This window comes from Cygnus olor, chromosome 19, assembly GCF_009769625.2.
Source record: "Cygnus olor isolate bCygOlo1 chromosome 19, bCygOlo1.pri.v2, whole genome shotgun sequence".
In the NCBI taxonomy this organism is placed as follows: Eukaryota; Metazoa; Chordata; class Aves; order Anseriformes; family Anatidae; genus Cygnus; species Cygnus olor.
In genome coordinates this window covers 6,950,605-6,967,849 of record NC_049187.1, presented here as the reverse complement: position 1 = coordinate 6,967,849, position 17,245 = coordinate 6,950,605, and the positions used below count along the sequence as shown (strand labels likewise).

At 47.7% G+C, this 17,245-nt stretch overlaps 1 protein-coding gene and 1 non-coding gene across 22 annotated transcripts in view; both read right to left on the bottom strand.

Annotated features, from left to right (window-relative positions):
• The window catches only part of PRRC2B (proline rich coiled-coil 2B), a 50,083-nt gene that overhangs the window by 10,619 nt on the left and 22,219 nt on the right, over positions 1–17,245 (bottom strand). For 7 of the 21 annotated variants that reach the window (XM_040531723.1, XM_040531720.1, XM_040531719.1 and 4 more), the window contains exons 11-25: positions 16,977–17,169; positions 16,266–16,581; positions 15,404–15,594; positions 12,659–12,866; positions 11,509–11,728; positions 8,811–10,874; positions 7,047–7,246; positions 6,247–6,392; positions 4,950–5,091; positions 4,275–4,357; positions 3,390–3,581; positions 3,056–3,250; positions 2,528–2,614; positions 1,477–1,581; positions 716–908 (exon numbers count right to left, since the gene is read on the bottom strand). In XM_040531723.1, coding sequence (XP_040387657.1) covers positions 716–908; positions 1,477–1,581; positions 2,528–2,614; positions 3,056–3,250; positions 3,390–3,581; positions 4,275–4,357; positions 4,950–5,091; positions 6,247–6,392; positions 7,047–7,246; positions 8,811–10,874; positions 11,509–11,728; positions 12,659–12,866; positions 15,404–15,594; positions 16,266–16,581; positions 16,977–17,169 — 4,535 coding nt within the window. The remainder of the gene's footprint in view (positions 1–715; positions 909–1,476; positions 1,582–2,527; positions 2,615–3,055; positions 3,251–3,389; positions 3,582–4,274; positions 4,358–4,949; positions 5,092–6,246; positions 6,393–7,046; positions 7,247–8,810; positions 10,875–11,508; positions 11,729–12,658; positions 12,867–15,403; positions 15,595–16,265; positions 16,582–16,976; positions 17,170–17,245) is intronic. The other 14 variants (XM_040531736.1, XM_040531741.1, XM_040531735.1 and 11 more) reach the window with 3 other exon arrangements.
• On the bottom strand, positions 389–476 carry LOC121057639. The gene has a single exon (XR_005813874.1). It is a non-coding gene; the product is annotated as a small nucleolar RNA SNORD62 (small nucleolar RNA).

Below are 17,245 nucleotides of genomic sequence, written 5' to 3'. Positions count from 1 at the left end.
AAATGATCTGTTTTCCAAATATATTCCCTACAGTGGCCCCATTATCTTTTCTGCCCAGCATACTCCACTCCCTTCTTGAACTGAGGACTAAGAAAGGCATTCATGAGAGGCCTTTTGGGACCCAAGAATCAGAGTCCAGGTACATTTCTTTTTTTTTTTTCTATTCCTGACACTCTCCCTAATTATACACACCATCTAACTTGACTGCGTTTAAGTTTTCCCTCCGTAATTCAAGCATAGCAACACCTTCTCACCTCCCAAAGTTATGCAAACTGTAAGGTATTTTTTGTTATGTACAAGGAGCAAAATGTACTCTGAACTTGTGACATACAGAAAAGTTTTAAATAGTGAAGTGAGTACAAGAATGCTCGATATTGGGGTTGTTAAGTGTCTCAGCCATAGGTTTCTTCTTTTGCTTTCTATTCTGTTGAGTACACAGTGATGGGTAGGCACGATCTATTGATCAATCACAGAAATGGCCCCTACTCAGATCTAGAAGGAATGTCAGCCTTCTGCTAAGATTATACTGGTAAAACTCAAGTAACCTTCTCCAAAGCAGGGAAATGGTCATTTTTTTCTAATCTTGCCTGATTCTCCTTATGATCCGTTAAACACTAACCAGTCTGTTAATTTACATGGAAGCTCTTCTCACCATGCCCTCTCTACTAGAATCCAACCAGACAATGCAAATACTACTGCTGCAGTTTGCAAATACCTGGAATAGATGCAGAAGGTGCTACGGACGCCACAGGCATAGGAGGCATAGAAACTCCACCAAAAGAGCTGTAGCTGACACCATTGGAAGCTCCAACACTGGAAGGAGGCTGGATGCCTGAGCCTGCACCTCCTGGAGAGTTCTGTTCTGGTAAACTAGGAGAGTTCTCCCAAGCTTTACGGGCAGACTCCATCTACGGAAATGAAGGGCAATAACTGCAGACAATTCACGTGTGGAGGGGAACACTGAGGCCTAGAGCCGCTCATCTGTGAACTATTACTTCAAATTCAATCCAGTCTAAGCATAACGGAAAGCTAGCACGTCTTAGGTCAAGGGGCTTCATACCCATTCCCAATGGGCAAGCATCCATCAAAAACATTCATCCCTTGTGGTATTTGCAGAACTGTTTTGGGGGGTGTAGGGTAGGGTTGTTTTTCATGTTGTTGCTTTTTTTTTTTTTAAAAAAAAAAGACACCAGGTGTCTAGGAAGTTATCTTACCCAGCTACTGAGACAGTCACTAACAGGACAGCTCTGCTGCACTTTTATTTTTACAATGAGGACTTCAGCATCCAGAACTGTTGGAACCCACCCCTTTCCTCCCATGCTGAATAGCATACACGCGTAACTTTTACAGGAGCTAATTGAAGATTTAGCAGTGCCCTGACGGAATGCTCTGGGAGAGATCTCTCCACCCTCACTACCCTGGTCAAGACGACAAGGCAGCCAGACCTAGGACAAGCACACCTGCCAGCTTACCTACCTTAAGAGTAAGGTCTGCGGTGGGGAAGGACATCGGGTTCAGGCCAATGCACCGCTGGAGGTGATGATCTCTTCGCAGAATGGGAATGGACTGCGTTAACCCTGCCTGAGGGGAGATTGGTAAATGGTGAATACTCCGTAACTCTCATGAGAATTTCAAGAGGCACCAGAGCCTCAGCTGGCAGCTATAGTAACTACACCTCAAAGGATTCAAGCCTCAGTGGTACTGCAGGAGTTAAGTACTGCGTTCAACTGTGATCCACTCTGCTGATGGAATAAATTAAGCTTTGGCAGTGTGCAATGACTCCCTTTATGTTGAATTACACCAGCTTCCATTCAAACATCAATTTGACCCAGTAACTTCATTCTGCAGAATGAATGCAGAATACCGTATTTGTAACCTACCTGAATTTCAGACAATCTGTTTCTGAAAGAGCACTTCTGAAAAGAAAGACCCCTTAAGACAAACCTCCAAAATCTAACAGCCTACAAACTTGAAGACATTTCAAAAGCAGCTTTGTGAGTTTTTCACATTGCTGTCCACAGCCGAGCCACAAGCTGAGCTTTCAGTGTTCCACTCTTTCATACAAAATAATGAAATACACAGATGGCTAGAACAAGCCAGAAAACCTCTCAAAGGGCCTGGCTAACAAGATACAGCTCTGTGCCTTGCTGTGGCAGATGAGGTGTTCTGGGGAAACTTAGGCAGTCCAGGCCTAAGAATGCCACTGTCCACATCATGTCCATTAGCAGCTCTCTTCAGTGTCTCAGGGCAGGAGACTGGCGACCTCAGAGATCTGCTAAACCTCTTGCTTTACACAGGTCACTGAGTGGAGTTGCTCTGCGTATCGCTCCTGAGCTAGCCATGCTCATTTCATCAAGGCACCTCAGGGGCACAGATATCCATTACGAATTTTAGTCACGTGTGATGCCCGAGCAGTAAGTGTGAAGTCAACTGCAAAGAAATACGCTTGCTCTGTTTGGAAGTGTCTGAGATTTAACCAAGGAGAGGCTCAGATGCATCAAGGCCAAAAGAAAAAAGAAATACTTACATTACTGGCCAAGGCATCCTGCAATTTGGTGACAGGGTTAGCTGCAGTGCCAGAAGCAGAACCAGGTGGCAAGCTGAAGTCAGAGTCCTGAAAAAGCAGAACACGCAAAATTCAAATCCAGGCCTGAGGGCCACCCACCTGCTTCTCATGGTTAATGAATTTAGCCTGAATCATGACACTAGAAACTAAAGACTCCTCCAGTAAGCCTTGCTGAAAGAGAACATGGAGACGCTTCTCAGCACTCAGAAGCAGGCAACCCCCAGAGGCGCACAAAGCTTTAGAAGGCCATGATCTTGTCCATCACCTCTGTTACCACCCCAACTGGTCCTTGGGACACTATTTCCAAAAGGATATTATGCATTTGCCAAGACATCTTGAGCACCTGGTTTGTGTCAATAATGAAATCTAAGGCAAATCTACAACATACACGCTGGAAGCTTCCTCTAAATAATCCTGCTGCCTCAAACCACCGTCCACATCTCGCCAAGCTCAAACCACCAAGAAGATAAAATTAAATTCAATCCTCACTTTAGGATTTACTCCAAATTCAATGGGTGGCACAGGAAGTACAGAATCCACGTGAATTTCCACCCCATTAACAGGGGGAATATTCCCTTCCAGCCGTTCCGTTCCCTCCGAACCCTTTCTGTTTTTCAGGGAGCGTTCGTTGCCGATTGGTCCAGGCTTGTGTTCCTTGTTCTGTCCTGAGCCTTGATCTGAATCCTTAACAGGAAAGCAGAGAGGCTGAGACACAAAGACCAAATAACCCAATCTCAAGCCTTAAAAATGCTATCAAGAACAACAGAACCACTTCACAAGGTCTCTCACTATGTGCTCTGGCTTGGCTGCAAATCCAGATTACCTTTTTATCAGATTGCTTCTGCACTTGCTCCTTCTGGCAGTCAGGCTTTGGATCCACCAGGCCAGCCCCATTCATCTCCTCTGGTTTGAGGGTGCCATATGGAGAACTGCGCTGAGAGGAGGTCGCGGAGGATTCCCGAGACTCCGCGCTCAAGTCAATGCCACTATCCCCCTGGCTGCCTTTAAAACCCTGCTATGCAAAGCACGAAATGTGTTAAAGCCCCGGACTCCGACCCAGCTCCACAAAAGAGGAAAAAAATCCCAGAAAACAGCAAGACCACGTCCCCTTTTCAAATCACTTTCTTGGTTAACTGCAAGGAGTTGGTCTTGACCTGCAGCATCCCTTGGCTACTGCTTCACCTCCACACAACTCTGAGCCGGGCTAACCAAAGCATTAACCCGACTCTGGCTTTAGAATAAAGGCAAAAGTGTCGCACATGGCAACTAGACGGAGACTGCCAAACTCATTACACTTGTGACCCAAACCAGATTTGGGCTCTGGTCTCCAGAGGTGAAGCATTCTGGAACTTCCTCTACCGTCCCTGCATTCAGGCTATAGCTACACACTGCTCATGGAATGAAGCATACAAAAATTATCTATGGGATTCCACCATCCTGGACAACACACTGCCTCCAGTTAGGAGCATAACCCTGGAATACCCCTACCAGAGAGTTACTACGGATACCCATGTGTAGCACTAAGCATCACTTGACCCTCTAGGTTAGAGCAGCATGAAGCTCAGATCAGAGCTGCAGAGAGACAGTTTAAAATTGCACAAGCAGAGCTGACAGTCACTAAGCACAGATGGAGCAATGAGAAGCATAAGCCACCTACTTCAATGCATTATACACGAGATACCTGAATGGCACATTAGGTGCCACTTACCTCAGCGGAGCTAGATTCAGTACCACTAAAGGTATTTACAGGCTTGCTCCAGGAATCACTTCCAGGAGACTGAACGGAAAGAGCTGGAAGAAAAGGGAGGACAAAGTTCAGCTGCTTAACACAGAACTATGGACACATCTTGTACACCACGCATGCTGCACGATTAACATTCCATTTCTGGACACGAGAAAGGGTATTTTCACCACCAGAAAAAGCCATTGCTCCCCAGTCAGCTGAGGCATGGCAGCACAGAGTAGACAGGCTGCAGAGAGGGAGGTAGAGAACAGGGACGAGAGATTTCTTTGGGAACATGAGAACAACAGGAGAAAGAAACAAGGAAGACACTAGATACTCAGTGATGGAGGATGAGAAAAGAAGAAGGCACAATAAGAAAGCGGCTGAAGTAGATCCAACCCAACAAGCCTAGAAAAAAGTTATGCAGGACCTCGATCTTACAAAAAGGCCCAGGAGCCAGATTAGGAGACTGACATGGTCAACAATAGGATGGTTGAACAGTACAGTTTTGAAGACACGTCTGCTAGCTCCCTTCCCACCTCCAGCATAAGAAAATATAAAGTTGTCTCCTCTTAAGCACGGTTATCCCATTCTTCCTGCACACACCTGAGGATTCCCCACTTTTGTGAAATACTCTAAACCAAACATACACAAACTTACCTGGGCTGTTGCTCTCCCAGATCTCCGTGCCCAGGCTGTTTCCAGACACTGTTACATCACTTTGCTCCAAGCACAAGCTGTTCTGCTTCTTAGCAAATCGAGGAGGAATGCGAGACTGAAGGACGCGGGCCTTAGCTGGTGCCTGACAGAGAAAAGACGCAGGCTGTAAGACCTGTCACTGAACTGGGCTAACAAAACTTGCTCCTGGCTAGTCTGATCCCTGGGTTTCTAAACACTGCAATGTCAAAAGCCCCTGACCCATGCAACAGAACTGTGTTTCACAAGAAAGCGAAAAAATGCTGTCTTCAGCAGTGTGATTTTCTTTCAGGGGACTAGGGAGTGTTCGCAGCACAAAGCAAAGTGGAATTACCAGTACATCAGACTTGCTCTGCTTAATTCCTCTTCTTTGCTCCAGATGAAGCAAGATCAAGTCATAATTTCACCATACAGAGATGGCTCTTTCACAGTGCCGAGCTTTGAACAGAGGGAGAAGCACATCCCTCTAAAACTTCAAGACCATTCCTGTTGCCCATTCACATGCTGTCCTCAGCTTAATTTTAAAAACCAAGCAACCAGGCTTTTGTAGCTTTGCTTGGAAGATTCACTCCACCCACCATGAGCCTCCCCTGCCAGAAAGCATTTCCCAGTGATGCTTTTTACTTGCATTTCATCCTCCACATTTTATTAAGTCTCCTTTCACGTGAAAATATTCTTTTCTCCTAGTACACGCAGACAAACGCCTCCCTCCTAAATGTTACTTAACTAAGCTATCCACATTACAGTCTTAAATCTTTTATTGTAAATCAACTCCGCTACCCTATTCTGAACATAAAACTGTGAGAGCTTCTTCCAGTTTGTTAGTTTCTTTCTGGTAAGGTGCCCAGACACAAACCTGGTAAGTCTGGCAAAGAAGCTACCACATCCTGTTCTAGCAGTAACACGCTGTTGACGCAGCCAGAGGGTGTAGAGGTCCTCCACTGCTCACTGCTGCCCAGTATCCCACCAACAGGCTCAGTAAGCCAAGCTGCTTTGAATAAGACTCACTTTAGAAAACCCTCCTTGACTCACAATTAGCAATTCTGCTAACAGACGAGAACAATCAGAATCTTCAAACTATCCTTTTCAGACCAACAGCCCCCGCCCATCAGAGCCAAAATACATTTCCCAGGCCTAATACCACATCAGTCCTACTTTGGCCAACTGCGTGTTTTTCTGCTTATCCACACACTTTTGGGGTCTTCGTCCCTCTGTAAAAACAGCATACTGGTTTAATTTTTTTCTGCCTTCTACTCCTTACCTGAGCAGCCTGCTCCTTCTTTCTCCGTTCCTCTTCCAGCAAACGGCGCTGTTTTTTGGTAAGAACTTCAATGAAGCCTTCACCTGCCATAGAACCTACTTCACTCTCTTCCGCCGTGCTCGACACCCGATTATCGATGATGGTACCTAAACAAATCACATATGGGAAAAAATAATAATAATAAAATAAAAATTGTGCATGTGTGTATGCATATAAAGTTTCATAATTGCATTCATTTAAAGAGTGCTTTCTAAATAGAATCCATACTACAAACAAACAAGTTTAGCCAGCAGCACTGCAGCTAAGCTTTGAAAGCTAAGCCACAAAACAGACATCGACTAGTCACATTTTCCATCTTTCCATCAAAGCTTCCATGCTTTGCTGTCTTCTGCCTCAAGGTGAGCATGCTCCAGCTGGGAGAGCTTGGGAACATGTGTTAGCTCAAATAACTTCAGGTGTGTTATCAGCAGAAAGGAACCTCATGCCCACTTTAGATGCTCTTTCAATTTCCTTCCCACTAGGTAACCTATTTTGGGCTTGAAATTTAACAGCTTACTAGAACCAAGCTTTCCATGGAAGATAGATTTGACTTCTATGTCAGATCTGGCTGAAAGTTTGGGTTTTAAATTTAAAACCCAACTGCCTTCCATGTTATCCCTATTTAGATGCACTGGAACCTTCCTGTGTAAGTAAACAGAAAATAATCTAAACTCATATCTAAAAGTTACACTGGTTTGAATTTGCCTTGCTTGAAGTCAGCCACAGTGTGTTATCCCATAAAAAAGAAATAAGGCACTCACTTCCATAATTCAGTTCGAACTGTGACAACACCTCTCCCTTCTCGCTTGCTCTCTGCGCAGTGGATTTGAGCTCCTTCTCTGGCTTTTTACCCGGCCCTTCAGCACTCTCTGAGTTAGCATGGGAGGCCCTATCCAGGCTGTAAATGGAGTGGCTGCTTCCACCACTCGTGTTACCAAGGCCCCCTCCTTCTTCTGGAGATCTACACGGAAAGAAGAGAAAGGAATCAGATTTGTTACCACAAGATGAAAAGTAGCAGCAAGAAAACAACCAAACAAAACCCCATGGGCTATATTTTCCTTGACATGTTTCTAATCACATCTCATTCTTCCTCAGCCTTTGCTCAACTGAAGGTAGGTATTAATTCTGAGCACATAACTCATTAGAAGAGGAAATGGGATGGAAATAGAACCTGTCCTCACGAGTCAACCAAAAGGTTGCTCCCCAACAAAGCTGATAACCTAGCCTGTCCCCAGGGGAGGGCTCTGTGCTTCTGAACCAGTGTCTCCTGACCTCCTGTGACACTGCTCCAATTGCTCTCCCCTGCTTCTCTTTGCAATTGGCACACATTTCCGGGCAGGCATAAACTGAAGAGAAGGAAGATGGGGAGAAACTGGCAACATTGAGCCAAAAAAAAAGTCATTTTCCCCTTTTTGTTTCTCCCAGATTTTTTTGCCCCTTTGACCATCATCCACACATCATTCCCCAAGAGTTCAACTCAAAGAAGGGGCATGATTAAAGGCAGCAGGGGCAGGGAGCAGCCTTCCCCTTCCCTTACTTTCTCTATCTACCAGCATGCATCTTTCCCGACATCAGCTCTCCTCTCCCTCACTTCCATATAAGCTACTATTAGCTACTGCCTCCTGGAGTTGGGGGAGCTGGGTGCCAAACAGGGAACAAGTTGCCCATTTCTTGGCGCTTTAAACCCAGTACGATGAAGCTGCACAAGGACCTTTATCTCCTGTTCCTAGGAATGGAAAGTGAGAAGGTAGCTGTCAAATTGGCTAGGACCAAGGCACATCTAACCCAGCATCCCGTCTCTAGAGCTGGTGGCCACCAGATTCTTCCCAAGACACTTGCAATGAAATACTTAGTCCTTAGTGTCAGAGCTATCCTCAAGTACTCACGGGAGGAGCTCCTCCCAGCAGGTTAGGAACACACAGCACTGCTTACCATTCACCACCGGGCTCCACTAAGGACTGAGAGAATACTTGCTCTGACGTGGCTAGGAGTGGCAATGACACATGGCTCTCAGGCCACAACCACACTCCTGGGAAGCCAGGTTAGAGATGTTCAACCTGCACAAGCCACAGCAACCCATGCCAGGAAAACCCAACCCTCGCTTTATTCTCTGGCACACTCCCTGAGGGACCCACAGCAGGAGAGGTTTGGAGTTAAGGACCAGGATTTCCTCCATTATCTTCCAAGCCTCTAGCGAGAGGGCAGACCAGAGGGTGCAGAGCTGTCTTGGCAGGAAACTAAAACAAAGAAGGGCAGGAACTGAGAGGTATGTCATGCCCGCACTGCTGTGAACTTCCACAAGCCTGGATTTCCAGCGTGGTAGTGAAGGCATCAATTGGTTGTGAAACACACGCTGACAAAAACCTTGGACATCATAGGTTGGATAAGGTGCTGGAAATCACCTGCACTAGACTGGAAGAAACACAGGCAACAGCTCCCCCCTCACAACCGATCCCTTCCCCACTGCCCTGACATCTGCATACCAGATGACAGGCATCTATCTGCACATCAGGATGCAACCTTACCTTTTGCTTTTGATCAGCGTCCCGTTCTGCTGGCTCTCGTATCGAGAGGCTGCTCCTACACCACTCCTGACGGACTGCTCCACGTAGCCTGCTGGCTCAGCCTTGCGGCTCTGCCTGTCCACGAGCGGCCGTTGGCTCGAGAAGCTCCTCTTCGCCAGCTCTCTCTTCTCCCCCAAGCTACCGCTCCCAAGGCCGCCCTCCAGCTGGCCTTCGCCCTCCGAAACTCCGTCTCGCCTCTCCCGCCGCTCGCTGAAGTCACTGCTCTCAGAAGCTGTCTCCCACTCCTCGTTGGCGTGGTCTGAGGAGTTCTGGTAGGACAGCTCAGGAGACCGCCTGCCCGAGATGCTGCTCTTCTCTGCCGTGGTCAGCTTGGGTCTTGCCGGCCACTGGCTGGGCAGCAGGTTGGGGCCTCCCTCCTCGGGGTTCCACTGCCCGACCGATTCCCGCTCCTGCCTGAGGCGCCTGAATCGCGGAGGTTTGTCCTGGCGGGGGGGACGGCGCCTCCGGAACGGCCTGTTCTCTATGTTCTCCTGATCCGCCGAGTAATCCTCCTGGAAAAAGTGCCTCTTGTCATCCAGATGACTCTCATCGAAAACCCGGCTGGAGAAGGAATCCACGTGTTTGTAAGAATCCTGAATGTAGTCCCTGTCAGACTGCTGCCTGCTCCCAAAAGTGTCCGACGGAGAGGTGTGGCTGTACTCCTGCCACCCTGCTCCCCCGCTCCTGCCTTGCCACTGGGTGGGCTCCTTACCCATGAAACCCCTTCGCCCATAGCCGGAGTTGCTCAGTCTTGGTGGCAGTGACCTCCCAAAAGCTCTCGGGGCCCTCATCTTAGGGTCCAGACTAGCGTGATCATCTGAATAGATTTTGTTGGACCTCCACGACTCTTTGAAGTCTCCCTTCTTCAAATCGCTGTCTTCCCTGTCCAGCACGGAGCCTTCATTGCTGTTTTCTGAGCCCCTCTGCCGGCGACGCTTCGGGAGCTCCTCATATTCCGACCCTTCGCTATGGGTCTCGCTTGCAATCCGGCGCCTTGGCTTGCCTCTGGGGAAATCTTCCGGCTGGTTGAACTCCCGAAGCCCTCGCCCTCGGCTGCTCCGCTGGTTGTTGTAGACTCCCCGACTGCTCACAACAGTGCCGCGGCCTCTGAAACTGAACTCCCTGAAGCCTCTCCCTCGCCCACGCCCTTGACCTCTCCCACCAAAGGCTTGTTCCTCATCAATGAAGATCCAGTTGTTTCTTTTCGTGGGAGGGAGATCACTGGACTCTCTAGACAGCTTGTTCTCCCAGGATCTTTCTGGTTTCTCTTCCTCTTCTTCCTCCTCCTCTTCTTCTTGCGACTTCTCAGCCTCTCGAGCAAGGCTGGCTTGGGAAGAACCTTTGTCATCCAGCAGATAACGTGTGGAGTTCAGCAAGGTTGCAGAATCGTCCGATTCATTCTCCACTTTCTGAACAGCTGCCTTCTCCTTCAGTGAGCGTGAGGTGTCCTCTCCCTCCAGTTTAACCTTCTCCATCTCCTTCTCCTTCTCCTCCACCTTGAGGGCTTTCAGCACTGGTTTTTTAATCGGGCCTGATCGTCGTGTCCTCCCAGTTTGCTCCTGCTGTTGACCACTTGTGTTTCGAATTTCAGGGGTCCACTCCGTCGTCTCCTCAGCAGGCTGTTTGGTATTAGCTCCTTCTTTCTTCCATGGGTCAGCACTGAACGACTGCTCGTCCCTGGGAACTTCTTCGGCAACCTCTGCTGTAGTCTCTGAGGGTTTCTGATGGTGGCCGATATCCCAGCCGTTATATTCAGGCTTCTTCTCTGCTTGGATAAAATCAGGCTCTAGAGGCGAACACCTCAGGTTTGCATGCCGGCTGCCAGGACAGGTTTCCTGCACGTTCTCCTGGTGCTGAAACAAGAGATCTTGGCCTAGCCTCTGTGAAGACAGGCAGCTGTCAAAGTCTGCTTGGGCCTTCTTGTCGAAAACATTCAAGTACTCCTCCCCTCTCTCCTCAAAGAGATCTCGCTGGGTGCTCAGACTCTCTGGCCTTCCAGGAGAGGCAGAGTAAGAGCTGTCGTTCCTGAGGAGGAGATAAACAACAAACATCAAACAGTCAGCTAATGCAAAGCACAGCACGCGTCCAGGGGCCCGAGCTGACTGCAAGAGGTGGAAAAAAATAAACCAGGCTTTGTTCTACATCATGAGACAACGAGCCTATAAATACACGAATGCTGGGCAGATCTGCTGTGGCTCCAAGCTGTATCGCCTGGCTTGTCAAATCAATGGATGATAAAGAAAGCAGTTCCTATGATGGGCAGCAAACTTCAGAAATAAAGGAAGACTGAGTCTCCAACACATATGGAGATCTGAGAACAAGTACTTGGATTCAGGAAATATCAAAGAATTAGAAGACAAACCAGAACCTACAAGAATTTCTGACTCATAGCTCCTACTGAACAGCCCTGCAAGGCTCCAGGCTGGTCAGCACGGACTGGCATCAGACAGCAAAACTCAGTTAACTCAGTCCGTAAGCACCTTCACAACAGAGGAACTCAGAGTAAGGCCAGATCAGTATCTTGGCCTGCTCAGAGACATTTTTTGGGTCAACTCTAAGCCTGCTTTTCAGTAGGAGATGACCTGCAATGGCAGCACGGCCTCCTGCCACAGCACGCCTCCCATGACAGCACGTGTGAGGACAGGAAATCTGCACTCACCTGGCATGCAGCCCCTCCATGGTGATGTTGTCAGCCTGTTTCTGATGTGACAGGGAGTACCCTTTGCTCTGCAGGGACGTGTAGCTCTCCTGGCCCCACACCGGCACAGGGTCCATGGGAGCAGCTTTCCTTTCTGCCTGCCCTGCCTGACAGTTCTGATCTTCAGACCGACAGCTGCTCCCACCGACGGAGTCCTGCTGGATCATGGGCTTCATAATTCCTGGTCACGAGAGAGTTCACACCATTAACACTAGGTTCTCGCTGCCAAGAAGAATTAACAGTCTACTACTGCTAGCCTGACTCCCCTTCCTTCCAGAGCTGCAGGTGACTGCAGCCATGGAAACCTTTCTGTAGAAAGGAGCCCGTGTTTGGGAAATACACAGCTGGGAAATGTACCAGGAATGATACAGAAGGTGACACGGCTTTCAGAGACCAGCTTATACACTACACACCATCACTAGCTTGAAAATAAACAGGTGCGTGAAAACAAGCCGCAAACTCAAGGGAACGATTTATACATCCCAATGTTTATATTCACATCTCTGAAGACCACTTAGAAGGTAAAAAGGTGCTAAAAGCACACAGCTGGAGAACTACGAAAATTTTTCTATCACATTTCTTGAAGGCCTATCAAGATTTCAAACGATTACAGTCACTCCCAAACGCTCTCCTTGAACAGGCAAGGTCTGCCTTTACAACTGCTACGGCTCCACAGCTGCTAAGGAAGATCTCCCAGCGCAGTGCAGGGGATGGGCAGGCGGGTGTCCTCCCTCCCAACCTCCTCTGCTTTCTCATTAGCCCTCACTGTGCCTAAGTTTCCCATCCCTAGAGAAGGTCAATCACAGCCAGTCAGGATAAGAAGTCTGGGCAGAGGGGAGATGGACGAAGCACAGCAAAGTCAGCACAGCCGTAACTATCTGAACAGCTCAAATGCTCCCCCCCCCCAGACCAGAAACCCTATGAAAGCCCAGTCCCGAGGACATCAGGGACCTCAGCTCTCGCAGAAGCTCTAGGACTGTAACACGTTCCTTGTATTCTACAATCCAGAAAACCAACTTCCAGTCTTAGGTCTGAGAAACTGCTGCAGTAACTTCCCAGATATCAGACAAGTCAACTGTCACGATAAAGGGAAATAGTGAAAATACCTTACCTGAAGGGTGAAGGGCTGAAGGGTAGAAATCCACAGGGGTGCGACTCTGGGCCATACGAGGGTCCATGTAAGAGGGCATCATCATCCAGCGAGGATCAAAGCCAAGCATCTGGGGGTGTGGTGGGTAGAATGTCCGCTGGGGATGGGAATGGGACGGGGGAGGATAGACTTGCGGCTGCTGCCAGTGATGCATCTTGTACAGCTGCTCCTGCAGGGAAGAAGGATGGGCTGTTTGACATGAACTGTTGCAGTGCCAGGAATCACACTTGCAACCCGGCCAGCCCAAGGAAAACACATTCAACATATTAGAGGCTCAAAAACAAATCAGAGGGGATGGTAGAGCAGTTCGGGGTAATTCGTTACCAACTGGGAATGAAGCAATTGCTGTTATTTAAATACCCAGGACACAATAAATGCAGACGTGAGATCAGGCCACCGCTATGGGCCACGGCGTATGGCCAAATGCAAGGGACCGCTTTCAAGACAGGAGTTCAGATTTTTCCCCCAGCACTTCTCTGAAATATAGGACAGTTTCCTGTCAAACATCGTTTCCTAATTGGAATTAAATACTTCAGAAGATGTTGCTCTTTGAAGAAAATGCAATTATAAGTTATTTAGTGTGCATGCATAATACTTCTATTCTTGTTAGCCAGATTAGATAAGAACATCCTAAATTCAATTAAGGGAACTATTAATATTGTATAGTATTTCCTGTACATCCTACGGAGATGGACTGACACTGCTGGGTTGTTGCCCATCTCCCACAAGGCCAGCCCACCTTCTTTTAACATCCTAACAGGCCTCAGCTTATTTGACTTAACATTTAACTTTTGCCTAGGGTTCGAGAAGAACCTGTATTTGAAGGGAGCTTTGTGTACTGCAGAAAGCTGCAGAAAGCTTTCAAAACATAAACAGCTCCAATTAACATGAAATACACCTATTTACCTGTCAAGCTTGCCACCACGCTCTTCTTACGAAGCTTACGGCAGCGTCAGCTACTGTAACTGTTTACAAAAAAGGCAATCCCCCACTGCAGAGCAAGAGGCAAACCCTTAAATCTGAACCTGACACGTCATTATGTCAAGAGAGAAAAACCAGATTAACGCACAGATCCTGAGTTACCTAGCACTCCAGGATCTTGGAGAAAATGCTTCCTTAATGCCACCAGCCTACTTTTTATTTTGTTCTTTTCACGTAACCACTGCTACAAAAGCAGCAACACAAGGCACCCAAAATACAAACTGCTTTATACATACTAACGATGCAAAAGGTAAGAGCAATAAAATGAAAATTTAATGTTCTTCCAGTAACAATGCTGTCATACCACCTCAGGTTAAAGACATCCAATTATTTTGAGTTTCAGATCACCTCTTTTAAAGAGTAACATTAGCAACATTTGCTGCTGTACGCTTGATTCATGAAAATGCCAACTGCTCAATAACAAGCACAGGAGAACAGCCACGAAAGAGTAATTACTAAGCCTCCAAGCAAAAGCCAAACGTTGGCTCTTCACTAAGGCTTGCAGCAGGGTTCATTATATCACGTTTCAAGTGGTCATTCTATGAAGAATGACAATTAACTCTGCATTATCACAAGCCTGAATATTCTGTCCCTTGGCTTGACTCTGCTGCTCTAAGGAGACTCACTGCAGCTGAGAGAGCTGGAAAGCACGTATGAAATATGAAGTACCATAAAGCTGGGAAAGATGCAAGATGTATGAGGAGGGTAGCTCAGGCTGGTCTCTCAGAGCCCCAAGAGAGTTTTCAGTGAAACAAAAATGAAGCAAATAGAAACGAACGCGTATTTACGGGGCAAAGAAAATGATGATCTACAAGAGCCTCATAGAAAAAAGGTTAGGTAGAAAAGGAGAGCAGATAAACGAATAACCTCTCTGCAAAGGCAGGAGGTGGAGCACAAAGTGTGCCGCTTTACGCCCCTCACATCCAGCCTAGAAGCAGAGTCCAACCACCTGGCACCCTGACCACGGTTTGCCCCGGCAGGCAAACGGCTGCCATACCCAACGGGGAAGGACACAGCGAGGGTAAAATCAAACAGAAGCAGCTGATCCCCAAAGGGAGTCAGCTCAGCAGCCTCCTTTCCCTTGGCTTGTATATTCAGCACCCTGTCCCTGCAACTGTGCTGAAGAACAGAAGCTTCCATCCCGTGCCAAGGAACAAGACCAGATGCTCACCAGGTTCGCTGCCAGCCAAAGGTGTTCAGACACTTTGCTGGATCAGGCCGACAGTAAGCACCAGAGCAGCCAGTGCTGCTTTTTTGACTTTGGACATGGGAAGGTGAAAGTCCCGTTTCTTGTACATGCACACATTTGCAAACCAGAGCTCTGCTACACACCACGGCCCTAAGACGTCACGTTACCAGGAGATACTGAGACAGCAGCGCCAGACAAGTCAACGTTTCTGACAGCAGTGTCTACTTTTCTCCCAGCCAAGTGACAAATCTGGCCTCGTCACACCTCTCCCCAGCCACTGAAAGCTGTAAGCACAACAGCTCCAGCATGGGAAAGCACACAAAATTCACATAATCTACACAGACCCCTTTTAGCCACGTTACACAGTAGACATCCGTGATTAAGACAGTAAAAAAAGCTGGGGAAAACTCCCATTTGTCATCTGCCAAACCAAAGAGAGTTGGTTATTTGGTGCTGATGGTGGTAAGAAGTAGGCAGACCACTGTTAATGTGGGGGTCCAAAGAAGAGGGGAGGGAGCGTCCCACCTATTTATTACCTGCTGCTGTTGCTGCTGTTGCCTTTGGAATCGTGGGGGAAGAGACTTCTGGTATTTGTTGAATTCCTGTGCTGGGGAGGGAGCTTCTCTGAGCTCCTCCTCACTGCTGCTTTGGGCGGCTGCTGCTGGGGCAGGAGTCTCCTCTTCCAGATAGCCAACAGAGACATCCTGTGCGTGAAACTCAGGGGTTGCTGGAGAGAAGAAAATAAGCCTTGATGAGTCCTGCCGTGACACGGCTTGTGCACACCACCGCAGCACAACATACACAAGCGTGGGCACATCCTGATTGTTAACGCGGTTGAACTTTATTCCGGTCATTTATAGCACCTCACATACAACCTCTGATTTGCCCTGACAGTTCTAAGGGGCTTTGTCTATCTTGTTTTAGCAAGAGATTTCAAGATCCCTCTCTGCTGTCAGCCTTCTGCTTCAGCACTGTGGGGGAAAGCCTGTTTTCCCTGTTACTCCTTATAACTGCCAGCACTTACTAATATACTGATTTTGTAACCCATGGCCCACGAGCACTTTCTTAATAGGATCACCCAACCACGAGAAAAACAAGAGGCCGGTTCCAACAAGGTCTCTGCTAGTACAGCTGATTGAGCATGCATAAGACAACCACAGAAGTCTGCTTGTTTTAATAGGTTGCCTTTTTTTTTTTTTTTTTTTAAATAAAATGAACCTTCAACACCAATCCAAAATACTCTGTAGGATATGTGAAGCAGCCTCTCTCTTAAGTGCAACTCAAATACTCCCCAAGTTCCCACCCCACACACAATTCAGGTAAAAGATAGCACCGTATCAAAAAAAAAAAAAACACCAACAACACTTGTTTTTACAAGGCAAGTAAATGTTTCTGTACCTCTACGGAAAGTGTGTCCATTCTCTTGCACAGCACTTTTTTCTGTGCTTGGGGGTCGCAGGTCTTCATTCTCTGTGTGTTTCTGAGTCTCCGCACTCTTCTGAGCCAGTTTGCACTTCTGATCAAGTTGCTTCAGCTTTGCAGCACAGGCTGCCAGACGTTCCTCCCTGGCTCGCCGCTCCTCCTCCTCTCGTCGCCTCCTGGCTCGCTCAACCGCCTCTGAGATCTCAGAGTGCACAAACTTCTGTCTCAGTGGCACTTTTTCTTCTTTATCCTCAAGGGACTGCTGTCTGAGAACGCTTCCCAGGGAGGGCTTCTGCCAAAGGAAAAACATTCCTCAGTGAGCATGACCCGAACATATCCTCTACCTTGAACTTTGCATCCCGTGCTCAGACAATCTCCTCCTGCCTGCCTCCATCCTCTCTATCCTCATGCACACAAATCCCCACTTCTCGTGAGGAGTTATTGCTATCTGGTTCAGTTACTCCTTTTTCTGTCTGACAAACCTACTGCTCTGGACCAGTTTCCATTTGCTCTCTTTAGTGGCAGTGCCATGCAGACGGGTTTCTCTCCAGCCAGATACAAGCAAAGAACTGAGAAATTTATCAGCATCCTGTTTTGAATCAAGCGTCACACAGGTCTCTTAATGACAGCAATGTGTTTCATCCACCAGCCCAGCACAACAAGCCCATTCACAAGAGTTCAACCTACCTGGTATTCAGATGAAGAGCTCCAACCATTCATCTTCCTTGGAGGTTGCTGTGAATCCTGCACTTTCCTGACTGTCCGGGACAAGCCAACTGAATCGCCCCAGTTCTTTCCTTCCTCCAAGGTGTGTTTGACATCTGCACCATCTGCAGAGCTCATGGACAACTGTCGCTGCCTTCTGGGATCCCAGCTGTTCCTGTCATAAAAACAGATTTGCTATTACAATTGCCACTTGCCTTAAAAAGCACTCCAGCCTTACTCATCAAGTGGCA